The sequence below is a fragment of the Humulus lupulus genome, chromosome 8, assembly GCF_963169125.1.
Source record: "Humulus lupulus chromosome 8, drHumLupu1.1, whole genome shotgun sequence".
Lineage (NCBI taxonomy): Eukaryota > Viridiplantae > Streptophyta > Magnoliopsida > Rosales > Cannabaceae > Humulus > Humulus lupulus.
In genome coordinates this window covers 16,269,638-16,291,300 of record NC_084800.1, presented here as the reverse complement: position 1 = coordinate 16,291,300, position 21,663 = coordinate 16,269,638, and the positions used below count along the sequence as shown (strand labels likewise).

General features: G+C 35.5%; 1 protein-coding gene across 3 annotated transcripts; it reads right to left on the bottom strand.

The window, feature by feature from the left end:
* Window positions 1-4,571: 4,571 nt before the first annotated feature.
* On the bottom strand, window positions 4,572-6,769 carry LOC133794799 (F-box protein CPR1-like). Of its 3 annotated transcripts, XR_009875317.1 has the most exons (4): window positions 5,482-6,769; window positions 5,086-5,162; window positions 4,778-4,915; window positions 4,572-4,680 (listed from the first exon to the last, which is right to left on the bottom strand). XR_009875317.1 is itself a non-coding variant. In XM_062232210.1 (3 exons), the coding sequence occupies exons 1-2, from the start codon at window positions 6,585-6,587 to the stop codon at window positions 5,123-5,125; spliced, it is 1,146 nt and encodes a 381-aa protein (XP_062088194.1). In that variant the 5' UTR covers window positions 6,588-6,769; the 3' UTR covers window positions 4,572-4,915; window positions 5,086-5,122. The 3 variants fall into 3 exon arrangements, 1 of the variants encoding a protein (XP_062088194.1); XR_009875318.1 differs by having other exon boundaries at window positions 4,572-4,915; window positions 5,059-5,162; XM_062232210.1 differs by having other exon boundaries at window positions 4,572-4,915.
* Window positions 6,770-21,663: the final 14,894 nt, after the last annotated feature.

The following is a 21,663-nucleotide window of genomic DNA, read 5'->3' as shown; positions in this document are numbered from 1 at the left end:
CACTCAATCTATTCATCCTCAACACACATGCCAAGCTTCCAAGAATCCTTCCGCCCTCTATATTTAATTTCCTGTATCACACTAAAAATAAAGGAATGAGCCTAATGCCCAGCAAGGAAAACCTACTAAAAACATACATCACATACATGAGCATAAAACTACACCATATACTATAAAACATAATACTATCTAAAACATACATAATAAATCATAAGCATACACTAAAAACATATGACTATAAAAACATATATCATAAACATAAACATACAACTATAAAGACGTATACCATATAGGAATACACTATTAATGGCCATTAAGACATGTGATAAACCATCTACGTCCCCTGTCTAATATATGAGGTAGGTTAGATCACATGATAGTATATGATAACCCATCTAGATCCCCTGTCTAATATCTGAGGTAGCGTAGATCACATGATAGTATATGATAACCCATCTAGGTCCCCTGTCTAATATCTGAGGTAGGGTAAATCATAACTATAAACATAAAAATGATAAACACTAGGGCACTAAGCAACTATGAGCCCCAGATAAACATAAAATACCGTACTATATCATAAACATATTATACATAACACATACACATAAGCATATAGAAACTATCCTATTTTCCTTACAAAAAACCGGGATAATTGAGAACAAATGCGGGACTTGGAACACTCCTAAAACCAACAATAGAATGGTAAGTATTTCTAAAGAGTAAAGAATAAATATGGAAACTAAACCTTCAAGATGAAACTTACCAAGAAAGATCTTTAAGTTTCAAGAGCCTAATCAAAAACCAATATCAAAAGTTAGGAACTGAATAAAAGGACTAAAGAAAACTAAAGAGTTTAAAGGATTGAACTTAAAGAATAAGAGTACCTTAGTTGACCTTATGGATTGGTCTAACTCCAATACTGAAATACACTAAACCTCACTTCCCAAGTGTTTTATAAAGCTTAAGAATGGCAAAGTTTTTTCCCAACCCAAGTGTTTATCACTCTATGGTAGTACTAGCTGAAGAGTGAGGAGAAGGGCTAGGTACTAGGTCCTATTTATAGAGTTTGAGGAGTGAAATTATCTTATTAAAAAAAATACTTAAATCCTTAAATAAACATGATTATGACAAGTGTCATGCTCTTAGTGGTTCTGGAAGGTTCTAGAGTTTCTAGATCTTTCTTTAAAAAAATACTTAATTTCATTCTAACTATAATCCAAATTTAAATTTAAATAAAATAGAATCATAACTTCTAACTTCCTAAATCTCGTAACTTTAAACTCACCTCTAGTAAAATCAATATAACTAAAGTTGCAGGACTTCGATTTAGACCATCTTTATACCGTTAGAAAGCTAATTCAATTATCTATAACTTTATAGAAATACTATTTTTCAAAATTCATAACATAACTGGGTCAAAAATAGGTTGGAAGTTACAGTACCATAAAGTTACGGAAAATCTATTTAATTATCTAAATAACAACCTAATCCACAAATAAATAAGATTGTGACAAATGGCATGCTCCTAATGATCTTGGAAGATTCTAGAGCTTTCTTGAACTTTCTTTTATTTAAACTATAATTAAATCATTAAATAAGCATGCACACGACAAGTGTCATGATCTTATTAATTCTATCTAAACCTTATAGTATAATAAATAACATCTTTATAATTAAATCTTATGTTATAATTAATATTCTTAAACTATAGGTTAAACTTATAAAATCTGTAATTGTTGCTATGAGTTTCCAACTAAGTCCCGGCTTGAACCAAAATCCACAGTAATGAACATACTATAACTACTACTAGTTACTACTACTACTATCTAACTAGCTAAATAAATTTTGGGACTCTACAATTCTCCCCTACAAAGAATTTCGTCCCTGAAATTTACTTATCAGACAATTCCAGATACCGGGTTAACATGTCTTCCTCCAACTCCCACGTTGCCTCTCGTTCAGAACTATTACTCCATAGGACCTTGACTATTGAAAAACTCTAAGATCGTAATTCTTTCATCCTTCTATCTAGGATGCTAGTCGGTCGTTCCTCGTAAGTCAAGTCTTTCTGGAGTGCTATCATATCATATTTGAGGACGTGAGATGGGTCCGACACATATCTATGCAGCATCGAGATGTGGAACACATTGTGACTATCTGCTAGATCTGACGGTAGGGCTAATGTATATGCAACTACTCCCATTTTGTCCACTATCTCAAAAGGACCTATAAACCTGGGACTAAGCTTGCCTTTCTTCCCGAACCGCTTCGCACCTTTCATAGGAGATATCCTTAAGAAGACTTGATCTCTGACTTTGAATTCCACATCACGCCGCTTGGCATCCGCATAACTTTTCTAATGGCTTTGAGCAGTGAGCATACGCTTTCTAATCAGCACTACTACATCCGGAGCTTCTCTAAGAGCTTCAGGTCCAAATAGTTGCCTTTCTCCTACCTCGTCCTAATGCAACGGCGATCGACCCTTCTTCCATAAAGTAGCTTGTAGGGTGCCATCCAGATTGTTGACTGGTAGCTATTGTTGTAGGAGAATTCTATCAGCGACAAATACTTACTCAAAGATCTCGATTGTCGAAGGTGGAGAGTAATTCTTGACTATTTCTTTAATATCATTTTATTCTTAGTTATTTAATCTTTAATCGTCATTTTATTTTATGTTTCAGTTTTTAAAACTAAACCCCATATCTAAATTATGCTTAGTTCTTATTTTGAATTATAATAATTTGATCGTAGTCCTCGTGGGTTTGACCCTTGTTTACCGTTATACTAAAGTAGCTGGTACAAGTGATTGATAAAATAAATATTTAAATTTGATACGACATACAACATTTGTCAAGGATATTGCAAGTTAGTTTGTTGTCTAATTTTCCAGGAGTGTCCCTGATCGTATAACCAATAATGTTGATCATGGATTGACAGTGCATACTCTTAAGGTGAACGACGAATTCGTATCGCTAGAAAATTTCTCTTCTTTTCTTAATTTAGGTTGTTTAGTCTTATAAACTGAATGACATTATAAAAAAAATTCATGGGTACTGAATGTTGGTTGTCTCCAATAATGGGCCTACTAGTTTCACAAAAAAAAAAAAAATCAACCTCACTACTGACCTTATCTAAAGGGAAATTCACGAAATTCTTCAGTCAGGAGGTCAAAAGCAACAATCAAGAACATATCATATTCGAGGCCCCGACCGGGTCACTATCTAATCCAATGCAAAGGCCAAAGCATTATGGGTTTCCTTGCAATGTTTGAGGTGCATCTTGATGAAATGAGGGCTATTGACTAGGACGCACCAGCAGCACCTTGGCTTGGAGACGCACCTGACATTCCAAAACCTGTGTCGGAGCATATCTTTCACGGGTAATCTTCGTTGTCACCGGTTTCTGCTGAGTTGGGGCAAGGGTTTGTTCTAGGGAAGAAAGGTCTGTATGTTTTTACATGAGCACAATATAAAACGAGGATTATTATACTGTGGGAAGTTGTTAGGTACGCCTTTACCTACTGTTGTAGTTATTTTATATGGAAGAGTGTTATTCTTTAAGAATTAGTCAAAATGATAAAAGAGAAGTTTCATAGTACAAAAATTTCGTATATAAGAAATACTCCCTCTGTTACACTGATTTTTTTATTATTATTATAATAAAAATGTAATTTTAAGTGTGTATTTTTATCATATTATACATGGTATGTTTGTTAGTCCAGTGCAGCTATCTGTAATTTCGCACCGCCATAACTATTGTATGAAAATTTTCCAAAACAAGATTTATTATTCAATTACATCGATTAAATGCGTATTTTAATAGAATACAAAGAAGAAGAAAAAATAATATTGTTAGACCAGACAAAAATGCAACTATTCAATCAAATCTAGGTTTTCCTGGTTTCTGGATTAAACCAAACCAATCCATCTCAATCTATACCATCCACGGAATCCATCAATTTAATAATAATATATAAAGATTTAAAAAACTCTCATTATCTGTTAATATACAATGGATCTTAGTCTTAGGACACGGCTGAAGAGAATTTCTGGCTGTTACTATTTTAAAAAGTATTGAAACAATGGATCTTAGTCTTAGGACACGGCTGAAGAGAATTTCTGGCTGTTACTATTTTAAAAAGTATTGAAACGTCACTGTATGTAATACTAGGTAATATTTGAGTACATATTTTTGGTACACATATTACAAAAGTGTGTGGAAATCACGTGAAACAGCGTGCCTATTTTTTTAATTTACTTCTCTATTTAGAATAACTGCTGTTATCGAAATTTTTATGTTAGAACATTAGCCAACCTTCATCTGCAGTGACTGGCCCTTTGCTCTCACTTATCCAATTATTTTCTATTGGATCTTGTGTGTAATTGACAACAGCATATGAGCTTAAATGGAAACCAAATACATTTGCTTATAGTTTATGCAAAGACGGGGTATTTGGGACATTGCATTGTCAAGAGAAGTGAATATTGGGAAATTGAATGAAATATTAAAATTCTCCTAAAAAAATGAAGTACTAAAATTATTTCTAATAATGCCAAGAAGCTCAAAAAATATAAGATAAGATGAGATGAGATTTTGTAATTAGGAACCATAGAAAGAAAAAGAAACACATCATCAAGTACCAAGTTGTTTTTCCTCGAGCAAAACATTGATAAGATTCACCTGTGGGTATGCATAAAATGTCAAGAGTTAGGTTGAGCAGAACGACATGATTTACAATTACAGTCAACATTAAATTCTTGATAAGTTACAAAGGTACTTTTACTGAATGAAAATGGATATCAGGCTCAAATGAAATGCGTGTATATAGAAATCATGATCTGAACTTCATCGGCACCATGTCCGTGTCTATAAACTCTCTAATACTCAAGCTCATGTATCCTTTTCTCATTCAGCACTGCGAAAAACAAAGTTGCCAAAATGAGTGTGATCAGACACTAATTTCATTATTATATATATATAGATAGATCTCTATCAGCATTAATATGCATAAACTAATAATCATGAACTTTTAAAACCAAAGAAACAATAGTCTATTACTTATGACGGTAAGAATGTACTAATAACCTCATGTCCCCTCTTATTTAGTTTCTTCTTCTGTTACCTAAAGCACCAACTTGAAGCCCTCAGAAAGAAAATTATCCCTGTAAAAACAATTCATACAGGAGCCAGTTCATATCAAATTGAAATTGCAAATTAGAAGAAACTAAACAATTAAATCAAGTCAAGCCAACAATTTCCAAAGCAAATTACACAAAGCTAAATCAAGAGATAACAACAACAGGAACAAGAACTGTAATTAAATTCATGAAAAACAAAAATAACTAAACATATACAACAGAATCTCTTAAAAGTAAAAAAAAAAAAATATTGAAAACATTATGATGTAAACTTTATCAAGAATATAAATTAATTTCTAAAAAAAAAGTGTGTGAGATTGAGAAAGAAGAGCTTGTCGTTTACCTCATTCTGTCTCGGTTCTCTATTGATTCCTGGTTCAGGCTTCTACTACTAGCATTGACTGAAACAAGGCTGCTCAGACAAACCAATGCCTCAAAGGAGTCCGGTACACCACAAATATTAACATCTTTTACACTTTGACTTTTCAAATTATACATAAAAAGCTTATCATGGTTAGTTTCAAACAGAACATCGCCTCCATTCTTTGAATAAGTCAAAGGCCTAACAAGTTTATAAGACTTGAGATTAACCAGTTTTGTCCAAGACTCCTTGACCCCATAGTCTCTCATTATCCACACCTCAACATCCATATCTTCCTGAACAGCCACAATGCAGAGACATCCATCTAAAACCCCCAAATCCAGAAGAAACAAATTGTTAAATGACTCAGGCAAAGGTACCTCCTTGTAACACTCTGCCACAATATCAAGAGCCACAACTAGTTCATTTTCGTCCATTTCTAGCTTCCGAAGCACAACCCAGTGCAAAAAACCATTCACATGAACACCCATCTTCTTGGTATAGCGAAGTGCATAAGGCATATCTTCAATACCCTTCCACTCATTCGTTCTCAAACTATATATCTTCACCTGAGATTCAAAAGACAGGTTATTCAATCCAATATACTGCGAAACCCTCACAAGCTTATAATCGTCAAGAGCTGCGTCGTATCCTAACCCATAAACTCTCGGACCACGTAGAGTTATACTCGGGTCACGAACCCGCTCCGATGTCAAAAAGGGCAACAGCCGATGAGTTTTTATTGATGGATTCCAAAGAGCTATGTCCTCAGCCACATTACAGATACAGAGCAAACCGTTGCAGAGGCCCAATATCTTGATTTCATGGCTGTAGCACATTAAAGGGTGAGGCATCTCAACGGCGTCGTTTGGGTTATCAAGGTCGACGGTGAAAAGCTGAAAGCCCTTTCTGAGAATAAGGCGTAGATGGGATTTGGTTTCTGCGGATTTTTTAATATGAAAATGAGTGAAATCCAGGCTGTCGATTAGGGACCGCCATGGTTTGCAAACGCACCTTAGACAGAGGAGGTACTTTACAGGAAGACGAGCGAGTATGTCAGTTATCACCTCCGCCGGGAGGTACGCCATGACCGATTGAGGTTTGAGAACTCAGGGTCTGCATCTAACCACGATTTGGTTTTGTGTCACTCATTTTTCTTGGTTTCCGGCTAGGGTTTCTTGTTCACAATGTTTCGACAAGTGTCCGAACACGAAGACCACGCACTGGCAGACTAGACTAGAGGTTGAGACTTCAGAATCAATGAGGGTAGTTCGTGGCTGTTGCCTCTTATGAAAAATAAAAAAATTCACGCGGTTAGTGTGCGACAATGAGAATCCATTGGGCCAATTCTCCACTCACGATTAGTCCACTCCAGGCCCAATCTTTAATGTAAATGGGAAAATTGAGTTTTTATGACTAATGAGGTGACTTAGATAAGATAAAAAATGCTAGACCTCCTAATTATTTTAAAAAATGTCAAATCTTTTGGTAATACTTAAAATATTCTTCCTATAATTTTTCTTATCTACTTCTTATTCTCTCTAGAAAAAAAATTCATAGGTAAGGTAAAATATAAAATAACTCAATGTAATAGCAAGTATTCATTACTTAGAACACTAAAATACTGCATTTCGAACAGATTTGTACATAATTTTTTTAATTTTTTTTTGCGATTTTTTTCAAATCTGAAACTTTGAAATCTGCAGAAAACCAACGTAGTTTGATGGTGCTCGATGTCAGCTCGATAGGGCCTTCAAAATCAAGATTTTTATGAAAAAATCGATGTTGCTCGATGGTGGTTCGATGGTGTTCGATGCGATTCTTGCAAGATACATAATCTTTCACTCGGATGTCTGTTTGTAGTGATTTTTTTTATGTTAGGTATTTTTTTAAGATCTACACGTTTGAGATGTGTATATATACATTTGAGAAATGTAAATCTTGAAAACAATGACAAATGCAAAACATACCTCATGTTCAAAATATGTTTTTGTATGTTTTCAAGTTCTAAACTTTGAAAATGTATATGTGAATATCTAAAACGTGTAGATCTCAAAAAAATATCCAAATAAAAAAAATCACCTTAAACGGACACCCCAGTGAAAAATTATGTCTCTTACAAGAATTGCATCGAACCGCCTTCAAACCACCATCGAGCAACGTCGATTTTTTCATGAAAATCTTGATTTTAAAGGTCCCATCGAGCTGGTATCAAGCATCATCGAGCAACAATCAAGCAAAGTCAATTTTCTACGTATTTCAGAGTTTCAAATTTGAAAAATAACTCAAAAACCCAACTCAATGGTTGCTCGATGGTGTTCGATGCTACCTCGATGGGGCCTTCAAAATCAAGATTTTCACGAAAAAATCAACGTTGCTCGATGGTGGTTCAATACAATTCTTGTAAGAGACATAAATTTTTACTCGGATGTCCGTTTGAGATGATTTTTTTTATTTTTGGAATTTTTTTGAGATCTACACGTTTTAGATGTTCGCATACACATTTTCAAAGTTTAGAACTTGAAAACATACCAAAACATCTCTTGAACATGAGGTATGTTTTGCATTTGTCATTTTTTCAAGATTTACATTTCTCAAATGTGTATATACACATCTCAAACGTGTAGATCTTGAAAAAATACAAAAAAAAAAAAAAAACTCCAAACGGACATCCAAGTGAAAAATTACGCGTATTGCAAGAATCGCATCGAACCACCATCGAGCAACATCGATTTTTTCATGAAAATCTTGATTTTGAAGGCCCCATCAAGCTGGCATCGAGCACCATCAAATCACATCGATTTTCTGCAAATTTCAAAGTTTCATATCTTAAAAAAAATCGCAAAACAAACCCAAAAATCATGCCCAAATATGTTTGAAATGTAGTATTTTAGTGTCCTAAGTGAGGAATACTTGTCGTTACATTGATTACTATTATATTTTACCTTACCCATGGATTTTTTTTTAGAGAGGAATGGGTTGAGGGAGAGAGAGAAGATGAAGTGAATGAGAAAAATTATGAGAGGGTATTTTGGGTATTGTCTAAAGAATTGACATTTTTTCTAAATGATTTAAATACCTAGTATTTTTTTGACTTAGAACCCCTCATTAGGTATAAAAACTCAAATTTGCCATGTAAAAATTACACATAGCATTAAAATTTTTTAGGAAAACTTTCAAAAATATGATTTTTATACCATCAATGTGCAAAATATATGAGAATTATACTTTTTTTAATTTGTATAGAAAAATTTATTGAAGAAAAAATTAAAGTATGAGAAACAGAATTAGTAGCTAACTAAAATATGGAAATGCCACATTTTTTATCATAGTTATGTTTTATTTGATTTTGAAGGTAATTTTATTTTATTTTTTTTTCAATTTTTTCTTTTTTCCTTCATTTTTTAATTATTTTTTTTCTTTTTTTCCTTACTTATTTTTCTTCCATTTTTTTCTTTTTCTTTTTCTTCTACCAATTTTTTTCTTCATCTTTTTTTTTTCTTTCCATTTTTCTATTATTCTTCTTCTTCTTCTCATTTTTATTCATTTATCTATTTTTTTCTTTCGTTCATATTGTTTTGTTTTTTTGTTCATATTTTTTTTCAGTTTTCTTTCCTTTTTTTTCCCTTTTTTTCCTCATATTTTTTCTTCATTTTGTATTTATTATTTTCTCTTTCTACTTTTTTCACACATATGCGCTTTTTTTTCTTTCTTGTTTTCTTCTTCCATTTTTTCATTTTTTTCTACCAATTTTTTCATTCATATTTTTTTCTTCTTCTTCTTTTCATTTTTATTCATTCATTTGTTTTTTCTTCCTTCATCATTTCTTTTGTTTTTTTTTTTCATATTTTTTTAGTTTTCTTTCCTAAGTTTTTTTCCTTCATTTTTCTTCATTTTTTGTACTTATTCTTTTTTCATTCCATTTTTTTTTCACATATATTTTAACATTACATAATTATTTTACGATTTTTTATTTATTATCTTTTATTATTGTAATTTTTTTATAGTTTTTCCACTATATGTAAAAAAATTCAAATCATTTTTTCAGTATTTTCTTTTTACTGTAACCCTTATAGGAACACAAAAATTTGGAAAGTAAACTAATAAAAAAATGAAAACGTGAATGAGTAACCAGTTACCCTGAGGGGAACATTCAAATCTAGAAAAAAAAATTATATGAAGAAGATGGGAGATAAAAGAAATGGGGTGAATCTGATTTTTTTTTTATCTTCAGATTTTGGGTAACTGGTTACCTTCCCATTCTTTGTGTGTATATTTATGGAGGTAACTAGTTACCTTCACGTTCTTATGTGTATATTTCTGGGGGTAACTGGTTACCTTCACGTTCTGATGTGTGTGTATATTTATGGGTTCTTTATGGTAACTGGTTATCTATGTTACTAATATCATAGTTACTTCTTATTCTTTTTTTAATGAAGTGTTCTTCCTATTTTTTTCTTCAAATTCGATGTTTCTTTTCATATTAATATAGTAACCCGTCACCCCTCTTATGGTAATTGGTTACCCCTCTTATGGCAGAAAGTTACTCCTATCAGGATAACTGGTTACCCCTCCTGGTACATGTTATTTAACCTAGTTCTAGAATTTTTTTTTTACATAATTGTCAAGGATCAATCAAGTAACTGATTACCTTACCAAGGATTTGAAAAAAGAAACGTAAAATCTAAAAAAAAAAAAAGGAAAAATGTATATAATAAATAAAAAATAATTTTAAACACAATTCATATTACAAAAAATAAAGAAAAAAATTGCAAAACAACCAAAGAAAAAAAAATAAGCTAAAAAATAATAATCAAATTACAAACATACCCTTCCAAAATAATAAAACTTGATTAAAAGTAAAACTATGACATAAGCTAACTTTTATACAAAAACATGGGAAAATAAACTCATAAAAGTGAAAATTCTTAAAAAAACTATAGATTAACTTTTTTTGAAAAAAAAAAACCATATTTTTGTACACTCTATTTAAAATCTCACATAAAATGTAATTCCCTCAATTTTAAAAAAAAATTGAAAAATACAGAATTTTACAAAAATTACAAAAATATGGATAACAGTTTGTAATAGTTTTGTAATCATTATTTACAAAATCGTACATATAGTTACAAACTTTTAAATTTTAGTTACAAATTTTGGTTACAAAAGAAATGCATTGTTACAATTTTGTAAATTTTATTAAAAAAAATTCTATATTTACGATTATGTCCTCTATATTTTTGTAATTTTTTTTCATATTTAAGATTCTGTATTTTTAGTTTTTTTTTTAAATCTTAAATATTTTTGTGAATTTCTCATCTTTAATCCCAAGACACTTGACCCAATGTGTGCATTTTTAACGGAATATTATCAATATTACCCTTTTCTTTATGGATTTTTTTCATAAGTACGACAATATATTAGAAAAGGTGAAAAATATGAGAAAATCAATTAATTTAATCGATAAAAAAAATTTATCACTTACAATTTATGAAGAAGATTAACCACTTTTTTTTTTTTACTCCCACATTTTTTCTATAAAAATGATCAAAAACCATATTTACTATGGTCAGAGAGTTAATTACGTTAAATCATTTTATAAGAAAAGTACCCACTCCATGTGATCATCTACCACCTCTCACCAATCACTGGAAACCTCAAGGTTTTGTTTGGATTTGGATTTTAGGTTGGGAAAATTTTATGAGGAAAAAGAGAATGGAAAAAATAAAGGAAAATGTTTTCTATAAATTTGATGAGAGGCTTTTTTTTTATATTTTCTTCTTTTATATGTATTTATAATTGTTCTAAATTTTAAAAAAGTATACTACATTTTAAGTTTTAATTTTTCTAAAAAAAAAATTCTTAATTTATCGACTCAATCCAAATATGAGAAAATGAAATCATTTTTTCCCTTTTAAAATTTAAACCTAGTCACAACCAAGATAAGAGATACTATTAATAATTGTAAAATGGCTTCTAAATAAGGTTCTAGTCTCTAGAACATCGCAATCCACCAAGCACGGTAATAGATTCGATCCCGAGCACCCTAGGTTAAATTCCCATGCTTAAAATCCCAAAATCCTGAATTACCTTAAGGGCCACAACTCAAGCCTCCCATGCCACGACATGGCCCCAACCAGAGGCTCCCCTACGCCCAAAACCAAACGCGGGCCGCAGCCCTACCTAGATCATGACGCGGCTCACCCTCCATCTCCCACATCCATCAGCTTCAGAGGGTCGCGGCTCACCAAGAACTATGCCGCGACCCGACCCCTTCGAACCCAGAGAAACCTCCATTTTTGACTCTCAAACCTCACTCAAAACCATCCAAAACTATCCCAATTCCACAACTCAATTATCACAAAACTTCTAACACAATTCCAGCAACACAACCCAGCAAAAAAACTTAGGCTAGAGACTCACCAAAATCTCACTTCAATCTCTAAAACTTAAAAGCTTAAAACATCAAAACAAGTCAAGGAAACACTAAGGTTCAGTCATTAAACCATAAATTCGAGCTTACATTCTTTGATGAACCAACTCCCTTAAAGAACTCCCAAGTTTCAGCTTCAATCCAATCCTTCAATATCAAAATCCATAAACACCTCAAAACCCAGCCAAAAACACAAAATTAATCACTGTGCACAAAGCTTATAACTTACCTTAACTCTGATTGAACTCCTAAGCTGAACACTGGTTTAATCCTCTAAAACTCCAGCTCAATCCACTGAATTCCAGCTGAGTTTTCCTTAAGTTTTAGTAATTTTCCTTGAGAATGAAGAAGAGAGAAGGAAAGAGAGAGAGAGAGAGAGAGAAGGGTCGGTTCCTTTGTTTCCACCAAGTTCTGAGTTTTTACTTAGTCTATCCTTAGGTGATTAAGTTGTTGGTTTTTATTGATCAAATCAGAGATTATGCGCAGCGGAACAACAATCAAATTGTTAGATTAATCCCATAAGATTTCTAGATCTACTTCTTCACATGCATATATATATTGAATCAAGGACATGAACAGAAAAATTACCTCAGGTCCTTCCTTGCTGCTATCTTTTCGTATGGCTAAATTCCTTGAGATCTCACACTAAGATCTTCCAAAATGTTCTCAGGCACATAAAGAACGAGTGTGGGCTCGCTATACAAATAATATGCAATAACTATTTATCAGATGTTCTCAACACATGAGATCTGATAAAGTTTGGACCTAGGTTTTGTGAAGAACAATGACTTTAGTTGTAACGCCCCAACTCCAGGGACCGTTACGGTGTACCTTGTAAATAGTGCTAAACTCGCTAATCGAGTTATTTGGCCAAAATTGTGTAACTAAGTATGATTAGCGGTTTAGGGATTAAAAATTTTGGTTAAGATGTAACGTTTCATTAGAACGTTTAATATATATGTTGGGATCCCAAAATTATAATTTCAGAGTCTACTACAAGAAAATATTTACAACAGGCCGTTCTATGTGGCAAAATAGGGTTTAACCCTAGTTCCTCTTTAAACCTCGGCCGTAGCGGACGAGCAGCTGCGTATGTACACGTCATCATCTAAGCTCTCCAACTCAAGGATGGTCCAACTTTCTTTTGCCTTTACCTGCACCACATAGCACCCGTGAGCCGAAGCCCAGCAAGAAAACACAATATAACATGATATAATATCAACAGTGATTGTATTAACTATTCAGGACCAACAATCCAAACAAATAGGTGACTATCACAAAAGTCACAAATATGGGGACATCACCCTTTAGCCATGTGATGATAGGATCACCAGGGCTTAACAGATATCACAAGTCACTAATATGGGGACAACACCCTTTAGCCATGTGACGATAGGATCACCAGGGCTTAACAAATAAGTGAGCACCTCACTAGCTTTAACAGGATAGGTGCATGGTGATTAGTCACCAACATAACCTTCCTCCTGACTCTAGAGTCATAACTGTGGAACATCGTTCCCTAGCCATGTGACAAACAGTCACCGGGGCCATATGCCCTGGCTCTGAATAACTGGTCTTAGACTAGACAAGCGCTTATAAGTTCATCGACCTTAGGGTCAGTCCAGCGTTAATACCCCATATGAGTCATTCAACGCTGATATCGATTAGATCTAATCTTCATTTGGCTCGACGTTCATGACGCTATGCCATCTCTGAATCTTAGGTCAGTAAAACACGACCAGTGTTCAACTCATTGTGAACTTGACTAATAAATCACAGCTTCACAGATGGATCTACACCATTGTCGAATCTGACTAATAAGTCAGTGCCATACACAAGTAAGCCATGCCACCAAACATATATCACATATCCAATATCCATATACAAGGTATTCAGCATGCTTACTTAACTAGTACAAGTACAATTAACACCATGCACGAACACAGAGGCTCAAGCTCTGAACGATATCATACTCAGTATATAAAGCATGTCCTAATCACATGTTTCTTGTGTGTCATATGCGTTATATTCAACAACCCAACATGCACCAATAATAGTCATGCATGTCATACTTAATAATCAACTCACATGCATCAAGAATAGCCATGCATGTCACATATACATAGGGTGCAGTTTTCTTACCTCAGATTCGAGCTAGAATGAATAAAAGAGCGACCCTTGAGAACGATCAACTTTTAGTCCTTTAGCAGTCACCTAGTCATAACCAAATATAGGATACCATCAATAAAAATGATCAACATAGGTTCCCAAACCAATATCTAGCCTCCGGGACTTCAATCCAAACTAAACCAAGTAGTAGGATCAACCCCGAGGCCTAAGGCTAGCATCCCCAAGTCAAAAACCCATTTCTGGCCAAAAATGCCCTTATGGGCCGCGGCTCACCACAGCCATGCCACGGCTCACCCTCAGACAGAGGCAAAACCTCCTCAGAAATCAACATAGGCCGCGGCTCACCAAAGCCATGCAGCGACCCTTTACGCAAAACAGCAAACAACAACCTTTCTTCCCCTGCGTTTTTCCTCGAAACCAAACTTTCAAACCAGTCCCAAACCTCATTCAAACACTCAATCCAACCCCCAAACATCATCCATATCAAACCCTCATCAAAACCCAAGGTAAACATCAATCAAAACTTCCATTAATCCAAACTTTCCATCAAGAAATCACAAACTAAAACTTAAATAAAAAATAGAGTAAAACCAGAGATTCCATGGCTGAAACTTACCTCAAACTTGAGATTAAACCCTCTTCAATGGTTGAAATAAGTTTCTAAGCTCCCACCTTTAATCTCCTAGCTTGTCCCTTCAAATTGGCTTAAAAATTCCAAAGAGAGAAAGAAGGAAAATGGTACACGAGTGAGGGAGAGAGATAAGGTTGATGAGGCTCTGTTTTTGTCCTGTATTTTCTACAGCCTTGAGTTATATAAATCTTAGGGGTGAAAAGACTATTTTGCCCCTAGTCAAATAAAGGCCTCTAAAGTCTCCTAAGGGTAAAATCGTCATTTCCCGCTTATCTCGTTAATTATAATTAACGCTCTCTAATTCCCGTTATTCTCAATATTCTCAAATGCCAATAAATCATATCCCATTACCCTTTAATTCCCGGTAATGTTCTAATCATCGAAATGACCCCGAGACCCACTCCGAGCCCTGAACTTAAACCCGTTATGACTAGACCAAACACTTACATTTCATGATCGTCTCATGCCGAATAGCTCGAACCAATCCACCTTATAATATGGCTATATTAATTAATCACAACCATGCACCCATAATACACAATTATGCCCACAATAGCCAAATTACCAAAATACCCCTATATTCGTAAATACACACATATGCATGCATTTACCATCATATAATAATATAATTCACATAAACATGCATATGCTCATTAAATAGCATCGTAACTCAATTATGGCCCTCCTGGCCTCCTAATCAAGGTCCTAACCCTTGTTAGGAAAGTCGGGGAATTACATTAGTTTTTGTTACTGTTCTCTTTCTCTAAGATAGATTCCTAGATATTTTTCTATCCCTGGAAAACTACGTTCTGTGAAAAACTGATATCCAATATATTAAAATATTTGTTATTTTAAACAAATTCAAAATAACTGATCAGTTATCAGATTTTTGTTTAAATAATAATATTTTAATCATATTAAAATATCTCATTATTTATTTAATATTTAAATAACTAAAATTGTGGAATCAAGAGATTGAGTACATCTCTTATGCGTGTCGCACAGTGCCTGTGCACTGTGCCACACGTGTATCACATGCCTGTGATGGCATGTGATTTTTTCCAATTTTTATTATTATTTAAATACCAAAAATCCCAAAAATAAATTAATTCAAAATTAATTATATTTTTGTTAAATCAAATAATTAATTAATTAATTACACATAATTAATCAATAATTATATTTGATACATAGAAAAATATTTTACTTATCACATAAGTTCTTTTTGCCCATTTTTTGTATTTGCCTTTGACAGTGATTGTTTGAGCCATTTCGGGGACCATGGACCTATAACATTAAGCTCCAATAAATTGAAACTAAATAATTAAACTCTTTAATTATAATAGTTAACTTATTAATTCTGATATTACTCCACTATAAATTCAGAATTGCACTCTTTATGTTATAGATATACTTTTACAGAAATCTTTTTCTTAAGTCGTCCATTGATATAACCATCTTACAATAGTTCAACCCTCTAATTAATTAGTTCATAAATTAGAATAGGAGAATTACCATTTAACCTTTCTAATTTACTTCTTATTCCTTAAGTACCATTAATTCACTAGTGAATAATTAATCTATAATCTAATTATAGATTTGAGCTCAAAATCATTTAGTTCTAGAATTAACCCTTAAGGGAACTAATATACGACCCGTTAGGAAAGATTAGATTCCGTATTGTTGATACATGTTCCCAGCCATCCATGATATTAAATCTCCAAAACAAAAGTCATTAGCCACATTCTTTGAAGAGACCTTAACGAATGAATCAAAAGATTTAATAAACATGAACAAGAGTTCATGAACATTCAGGATTTAGGTTGATCTATAAATGATCATCAGTTATGATATGAATTACAAGTCTTTATTAGTAAATGGTCTTTGGATAAAGACTTTAATTCATATCGGTCCATGTCATATATAATCATATTATATAAAACACCTTTACCAAGATGTCTTCCCACATCAATAATCCGAATCTAGATTATTTGTATCATTATGATACTCAGTAAACCGTACTTACAACTCCAATTAAAGAATTCCATAACTTTAATTTGTTTTTTTTTTACCTTTCTTTATTCATTCATGTGATCTTAATTCTCTCGTACTAATACAAGATCACACCCTCAATAATGAATATGGAATTTTTCTGATATTTACAAAATTATTCAAACAATAATTTAACAATCTAAATATGACAATAATAATAAACTATTGTATTTATTTATTCATTAAAAAAATAAATGTCTTTACATGCTTTTAGGACACACTCCTAACAAATATGTCTGTAACTCTAAGTCCTCATACTTCAATACATGCGTCGAATCTGAGACATACTTCCGCAGCATAGAGACATGGAATACATCGTGAACTCCCGACAATGACGGTGGCAAGGCCAACCTGTAAGCCATCTGTCCAATCCTTTCTAAAATCTCGAAAGGTCCTACAAACCGAGGGCTCAGCTTGCCCTTTACTCCAAATCTCCTCACCCCTCGCAGTGGTGAAACTCGTAAAAACACGTGGTCCCCAACCTGAAACTCCATGTCTCTATGCTTAGGATCAGCATAGCTTTTCTGTCTACTCTGTGAAGCAAACATCCTTGCTCGGATCTTCTCAATAGCCTCACTTGTCTTCTGAACCATGTCTGGTCCCAAATACTTTCTCTTACCCATCTCATCCCAATGAATGGGCGACCTACACTTCCTTCCATATAACATCTCGTAAGGAGCAACTCCAATTGTGGACTGATAACTGTTGTTATACGAAAATTCAATCAGCGGAAGATACTTACTCCAAGTTCCCTCGAAATCAATCACGCATGCCCTAAGCATACCCTCCAACACTTGAATCGTCCTCTCAGACTGTCCATCAGTCTAGGGATGAAAAGCTGTGCTAAACTTCAACTGAGTCCCCATAGCTCTCTGCAGAGCTCCCCAGAACTTGGAGGTAAAGATAGGGTCTCGATCAGATACAATAGACTTAGGAACCTCATGGAGACGAACTATCTCTCTCACATAAAATTCTGCATATTCTACATACATCTAAAAACTCACAAACCACCCTGGTCTCTCCCGGCTCCGTTGGCAACATCCTGGTAGTGTCCACTACACTAGCCAGAAAACCTATACATCCACCGTGTAACAAGTCTCTGGCTCTCAATGCAGATATCATGGGTACGCGGGGTCCACATACCGCACCCACGAAGACAAAAGTGTAACGCCCTGGTTACCCCAGAACAGTTACGGTGAACCGGAAATTTGACCCGCTACCGAGTCCTTTGGTTAAAAACGTGATCTAAATGTGATTAACAGGTTAAGGTAGAAAAACCAATAAAAAAGAAAGGGTATTTTTCATTATAAACCGCTCTGCAAAGCTAATCAAAACATTTACAAGTTGTTCTCAGTACAACATGGTCATTACTGTTTCAAATTTACAATCCCGCCGACCTAAGCGGCAAAAAAATAGGGTAAACCCCTTAGTTCCTCTGAGAACGCCTTGGCCATGGTGGTCAAGCGGCCGCATATGTACACATCACCACCTAAGCTCTCCACTCAAGGGTGGGTGAGCTTTTCTTTTCCTTTACCTGCACCACATAGCACCCATGAGCCAAGGCCCAGCAAGAGAACACAATATGACATGATATAATATCAACAATGATCATAATAATCATTCAGGACTATCAGTCCAAAACAGATAGGTGACAGTCGCAAAAGTCACAAAAGTGGGTACAGCCCCCTCTAGCCATGTGACGATAGGATCACCAGTGCTTAACAGATAAGTGAACCTTCCATAGCTTAAACAGGATAGGTGCAAGGTGATTAGTCACCAACATAACCTTCCTCATGACCATAGAGTCATAACCTTGGAACATCGTTCCCTAGCCACGTGACAAGCAGTCACCTGGGCCCTGGCTCTAGTAACTAGTCTTAGACTAGACAAGCGCTTATAAGTTCATCGACCTTAGAGTCGGTCCAGCGTTAATGCCTTAGAGCCATTCAACGCTGATATCGATTAGATCTAATCTTCATCTGGCCTTACGTTCATGACGCTATGCCATTTCTGACTTTTAGGTCAGTATCCCTGACTAGTCAGTACATATACAAGTATACAACATTCGCTAGCATTTAATAGGCAATCCATGTCTACATTTATCAACCAACATGCCTCATTTACAATCACGCATGGCATATATACACAAGGTGCAATTTTCTTACCTCAGATTCGAGCTAGAAAGATTAAAAGAACGACCCTTGAGAACGATCAACCTTTAGTCCTTTAGCGGTCACCTAATCATAACCAAACACAGGACATCATTAATAATAATGATCAACATAGGTTTTCAAACCAATATCTAGCCTCCGGGACATCAATCTAAACTAATCCAAGTAGTAGGAACACTCCCGAGGCCTATAACTAAGTTCCCGGGGTCAAAACATGCAAACGGGGTGAAAACTGGGCAAGGGCTGCGGCCCTAGCACCTTGGGCCGCGGCCCCCAGAACTTCCTGAAGCAAGGGTCGCAGCGCCCAGCAGGCACAAAGAGCCCCACCTGCTTCTTCAAGTCAGGGCTGCGGCACCCCAAGAATAGGGCCGCGACCCCCAACTCTGGGCAAACACGTTTTTAACTCTCCAAAGCCTCCAAAATCATACCTAAACATTCCCCAATCATCAAATAAAAGTTCCCAAGCTTCCTAATGCTCCAAAATCCTCAAAACCCAAGGTTCGAATGAACCGAAAACTCAACAATTTACAAAATCTAATTCAAAGCTTAGAAACTCGAAAAACTCAAAACTTAAACTTCGATTACCTTTGATTGGGTTGTTTTCTGTCAAATCCTTCGGTTAAGAAGCTTCTAATCTTTCCTAGGATCGCTATGCCTCGATCCTCGCTTGATTCCGACTCCTAAAACTTGAGATTTCTTCGAAAAGGCTCAAACGGTAAAACGAACTGACGAAAGGGAGAACAAGAGGTTTTCTAACGTACGTTCTATCTGATAAGCTACTTCAAGCTTAAGTAACCTCAAATAAAACCTAGTGCTCGGGGTCCCAAAAACACCCCCGAGGATATTATAGTCAAAACCTCTGAAATTTCCTCCTGATCTCAAATATTCCCAAGTAACCTCAAATTTCTGTTACCCCATAATTGACTCTGTTATGATAAAACCGCTAATCCACTATATAGGACCGTCTTATGCCGAATATCTCGAATATATCTCCATAATAATGGGATCTCATTCACAGATCACATTATGCACCCAAATACACATATATACCCTCAATGAGCCAAATTATCAAAATATCATAATATTCAAATGTGGACCCACATGCATGCATATAACATCATATTATAATATAATTCACATAAACATGCATATTATCAATTAATTGCATAATTAAGCAAGTATGGCCCTCCCGGCCTACTAATCCAGCCATTAAACCAAATCGAAGAATTCGGGGGCTTTACAAAAAGGATCCTCACCCTCAGACTCAAAAGTCACAATCTTTTCCTGTAATCAATAGTATCCTCATACCTGACCAGCCAATCCATCCCTAAGATCATGTTAAAATCCTCCATATCTAGCTCAATTAAGTAAATTGAAAGCTCCCTACTATCAATCATCACTTGCAGTGCCCTAATCTACCTCCTAGAAACTATCAGTTCCCCAGTAGGCAATAAAGTCCCAAACCCTGCAGTCCGATACTCACTAGGTCTACACAATCTATCAATCACTTTACTAGAAACAAAGGAATGTGTAGCACCAGAGTCAACCAATTCAGTTAAAGGAGAGCCAGCGCTAGAAATTTGACCTGTCACTACTGAGGGACTAGCCTCGGCCTCTGCCTGAGTCAAGGTGAACACTCGAGTTGGAGTCAAGCTATCCACCTTTCATGCTTCCCCTTTCTTCACTATTGGGCAATCCTTCTTGAGATGCCCCACTGTCCCACACACATAACAAGCCTTGGCCAGACATTCGCCCTGATGGTGTCTTCTACACCTCGGGCACTCCGGATAGGTCTGCCATGCTTCACCGCCGCCCTGACGGCCACCCTGACCACCCCGACCCCTCCTATCAGGACCAGCAACAGTCGAAGTGTCAGGAGTCTTTCTCTTGAAATCACTGGGGCCTCTGCCTCTACCTGACCCAGAATAAGGAGGCACCACTCTGTGGCCCTCCCGCCTTACTGCACTTTCCCTCCAGATCTTATTCTTCGCTTCCTTAGCGGTAAGAGCCTTCTCCACAGCCTGGGCATAAGTTGTCCCCCCAGGAACTATCGTAATCCTCACATCTCGGGCTACATAGCATTAAGCCTTCTGATAAATCTGTCCTGCCTAGTTGCATCTGTAGGCATAAGGTCTGGTGCAAATTTCGCAAGTCTATCAAATTTTAGGGCATACTCCATAACTGACATGTTGCCCTGCACCAAACCCACGAACTCATTAACTTTTGCTGCCCTGATGGCAACATTATAGTATTTATGGCTGAACAAGTCTTTAAATCCTTCCCAATTCAAAGTAGTGACGTCCCTGGTCTGTGATGCCACTTCCCACCAAATTCGGGCATCCTCTCTCAACATATATGTGGCACAGTCCACTCTATCATGTCCCTCTATCCTCATAAAATCCAGAATAGTAGTAATCATAGTCAGCCATTGCTCGACCTTCAATGGATCAGGTCCTCCCTCAAAGATTAGAGGATGCTGCTTCCTGAACCGCTCATATAATGGCTCCCACCTGTTCCCAACCTCTCCTAGCTGTACAATTGATACCATTACAGGTGGTACGATAGGGGCAGCACTCCTTGATGGATCCTGCTATCGCACCAGACGAATCTGTTCGTCTTGGCTCTGTAACCGCGCTTGCATATCTGCCATAAGTTGCTGCCAGTTCTCAGGGACTGGCGAAGGGATTTGGCCCTGGTCATCACCCCCGGTCCCAGACCTAGTGCCGGCTAGTCGCGTAGATTTTCTT

Coding starts and splice junctions, on each gene's coding strand:
- LOC133794799 (XM_062232210.1), bottom strand. CDS start 6,587: ATGGCGTACCTCCCGGCGGAGGTGATAACTGACATACTCGCTCGTCTT. Junction 5,163..5,481: donor GAGAACCGAGACAGAATGAG/GTAAACGACAAG, acceptor TTGTTTTTACAG/GGATAATTTTCTTTCTGAGG.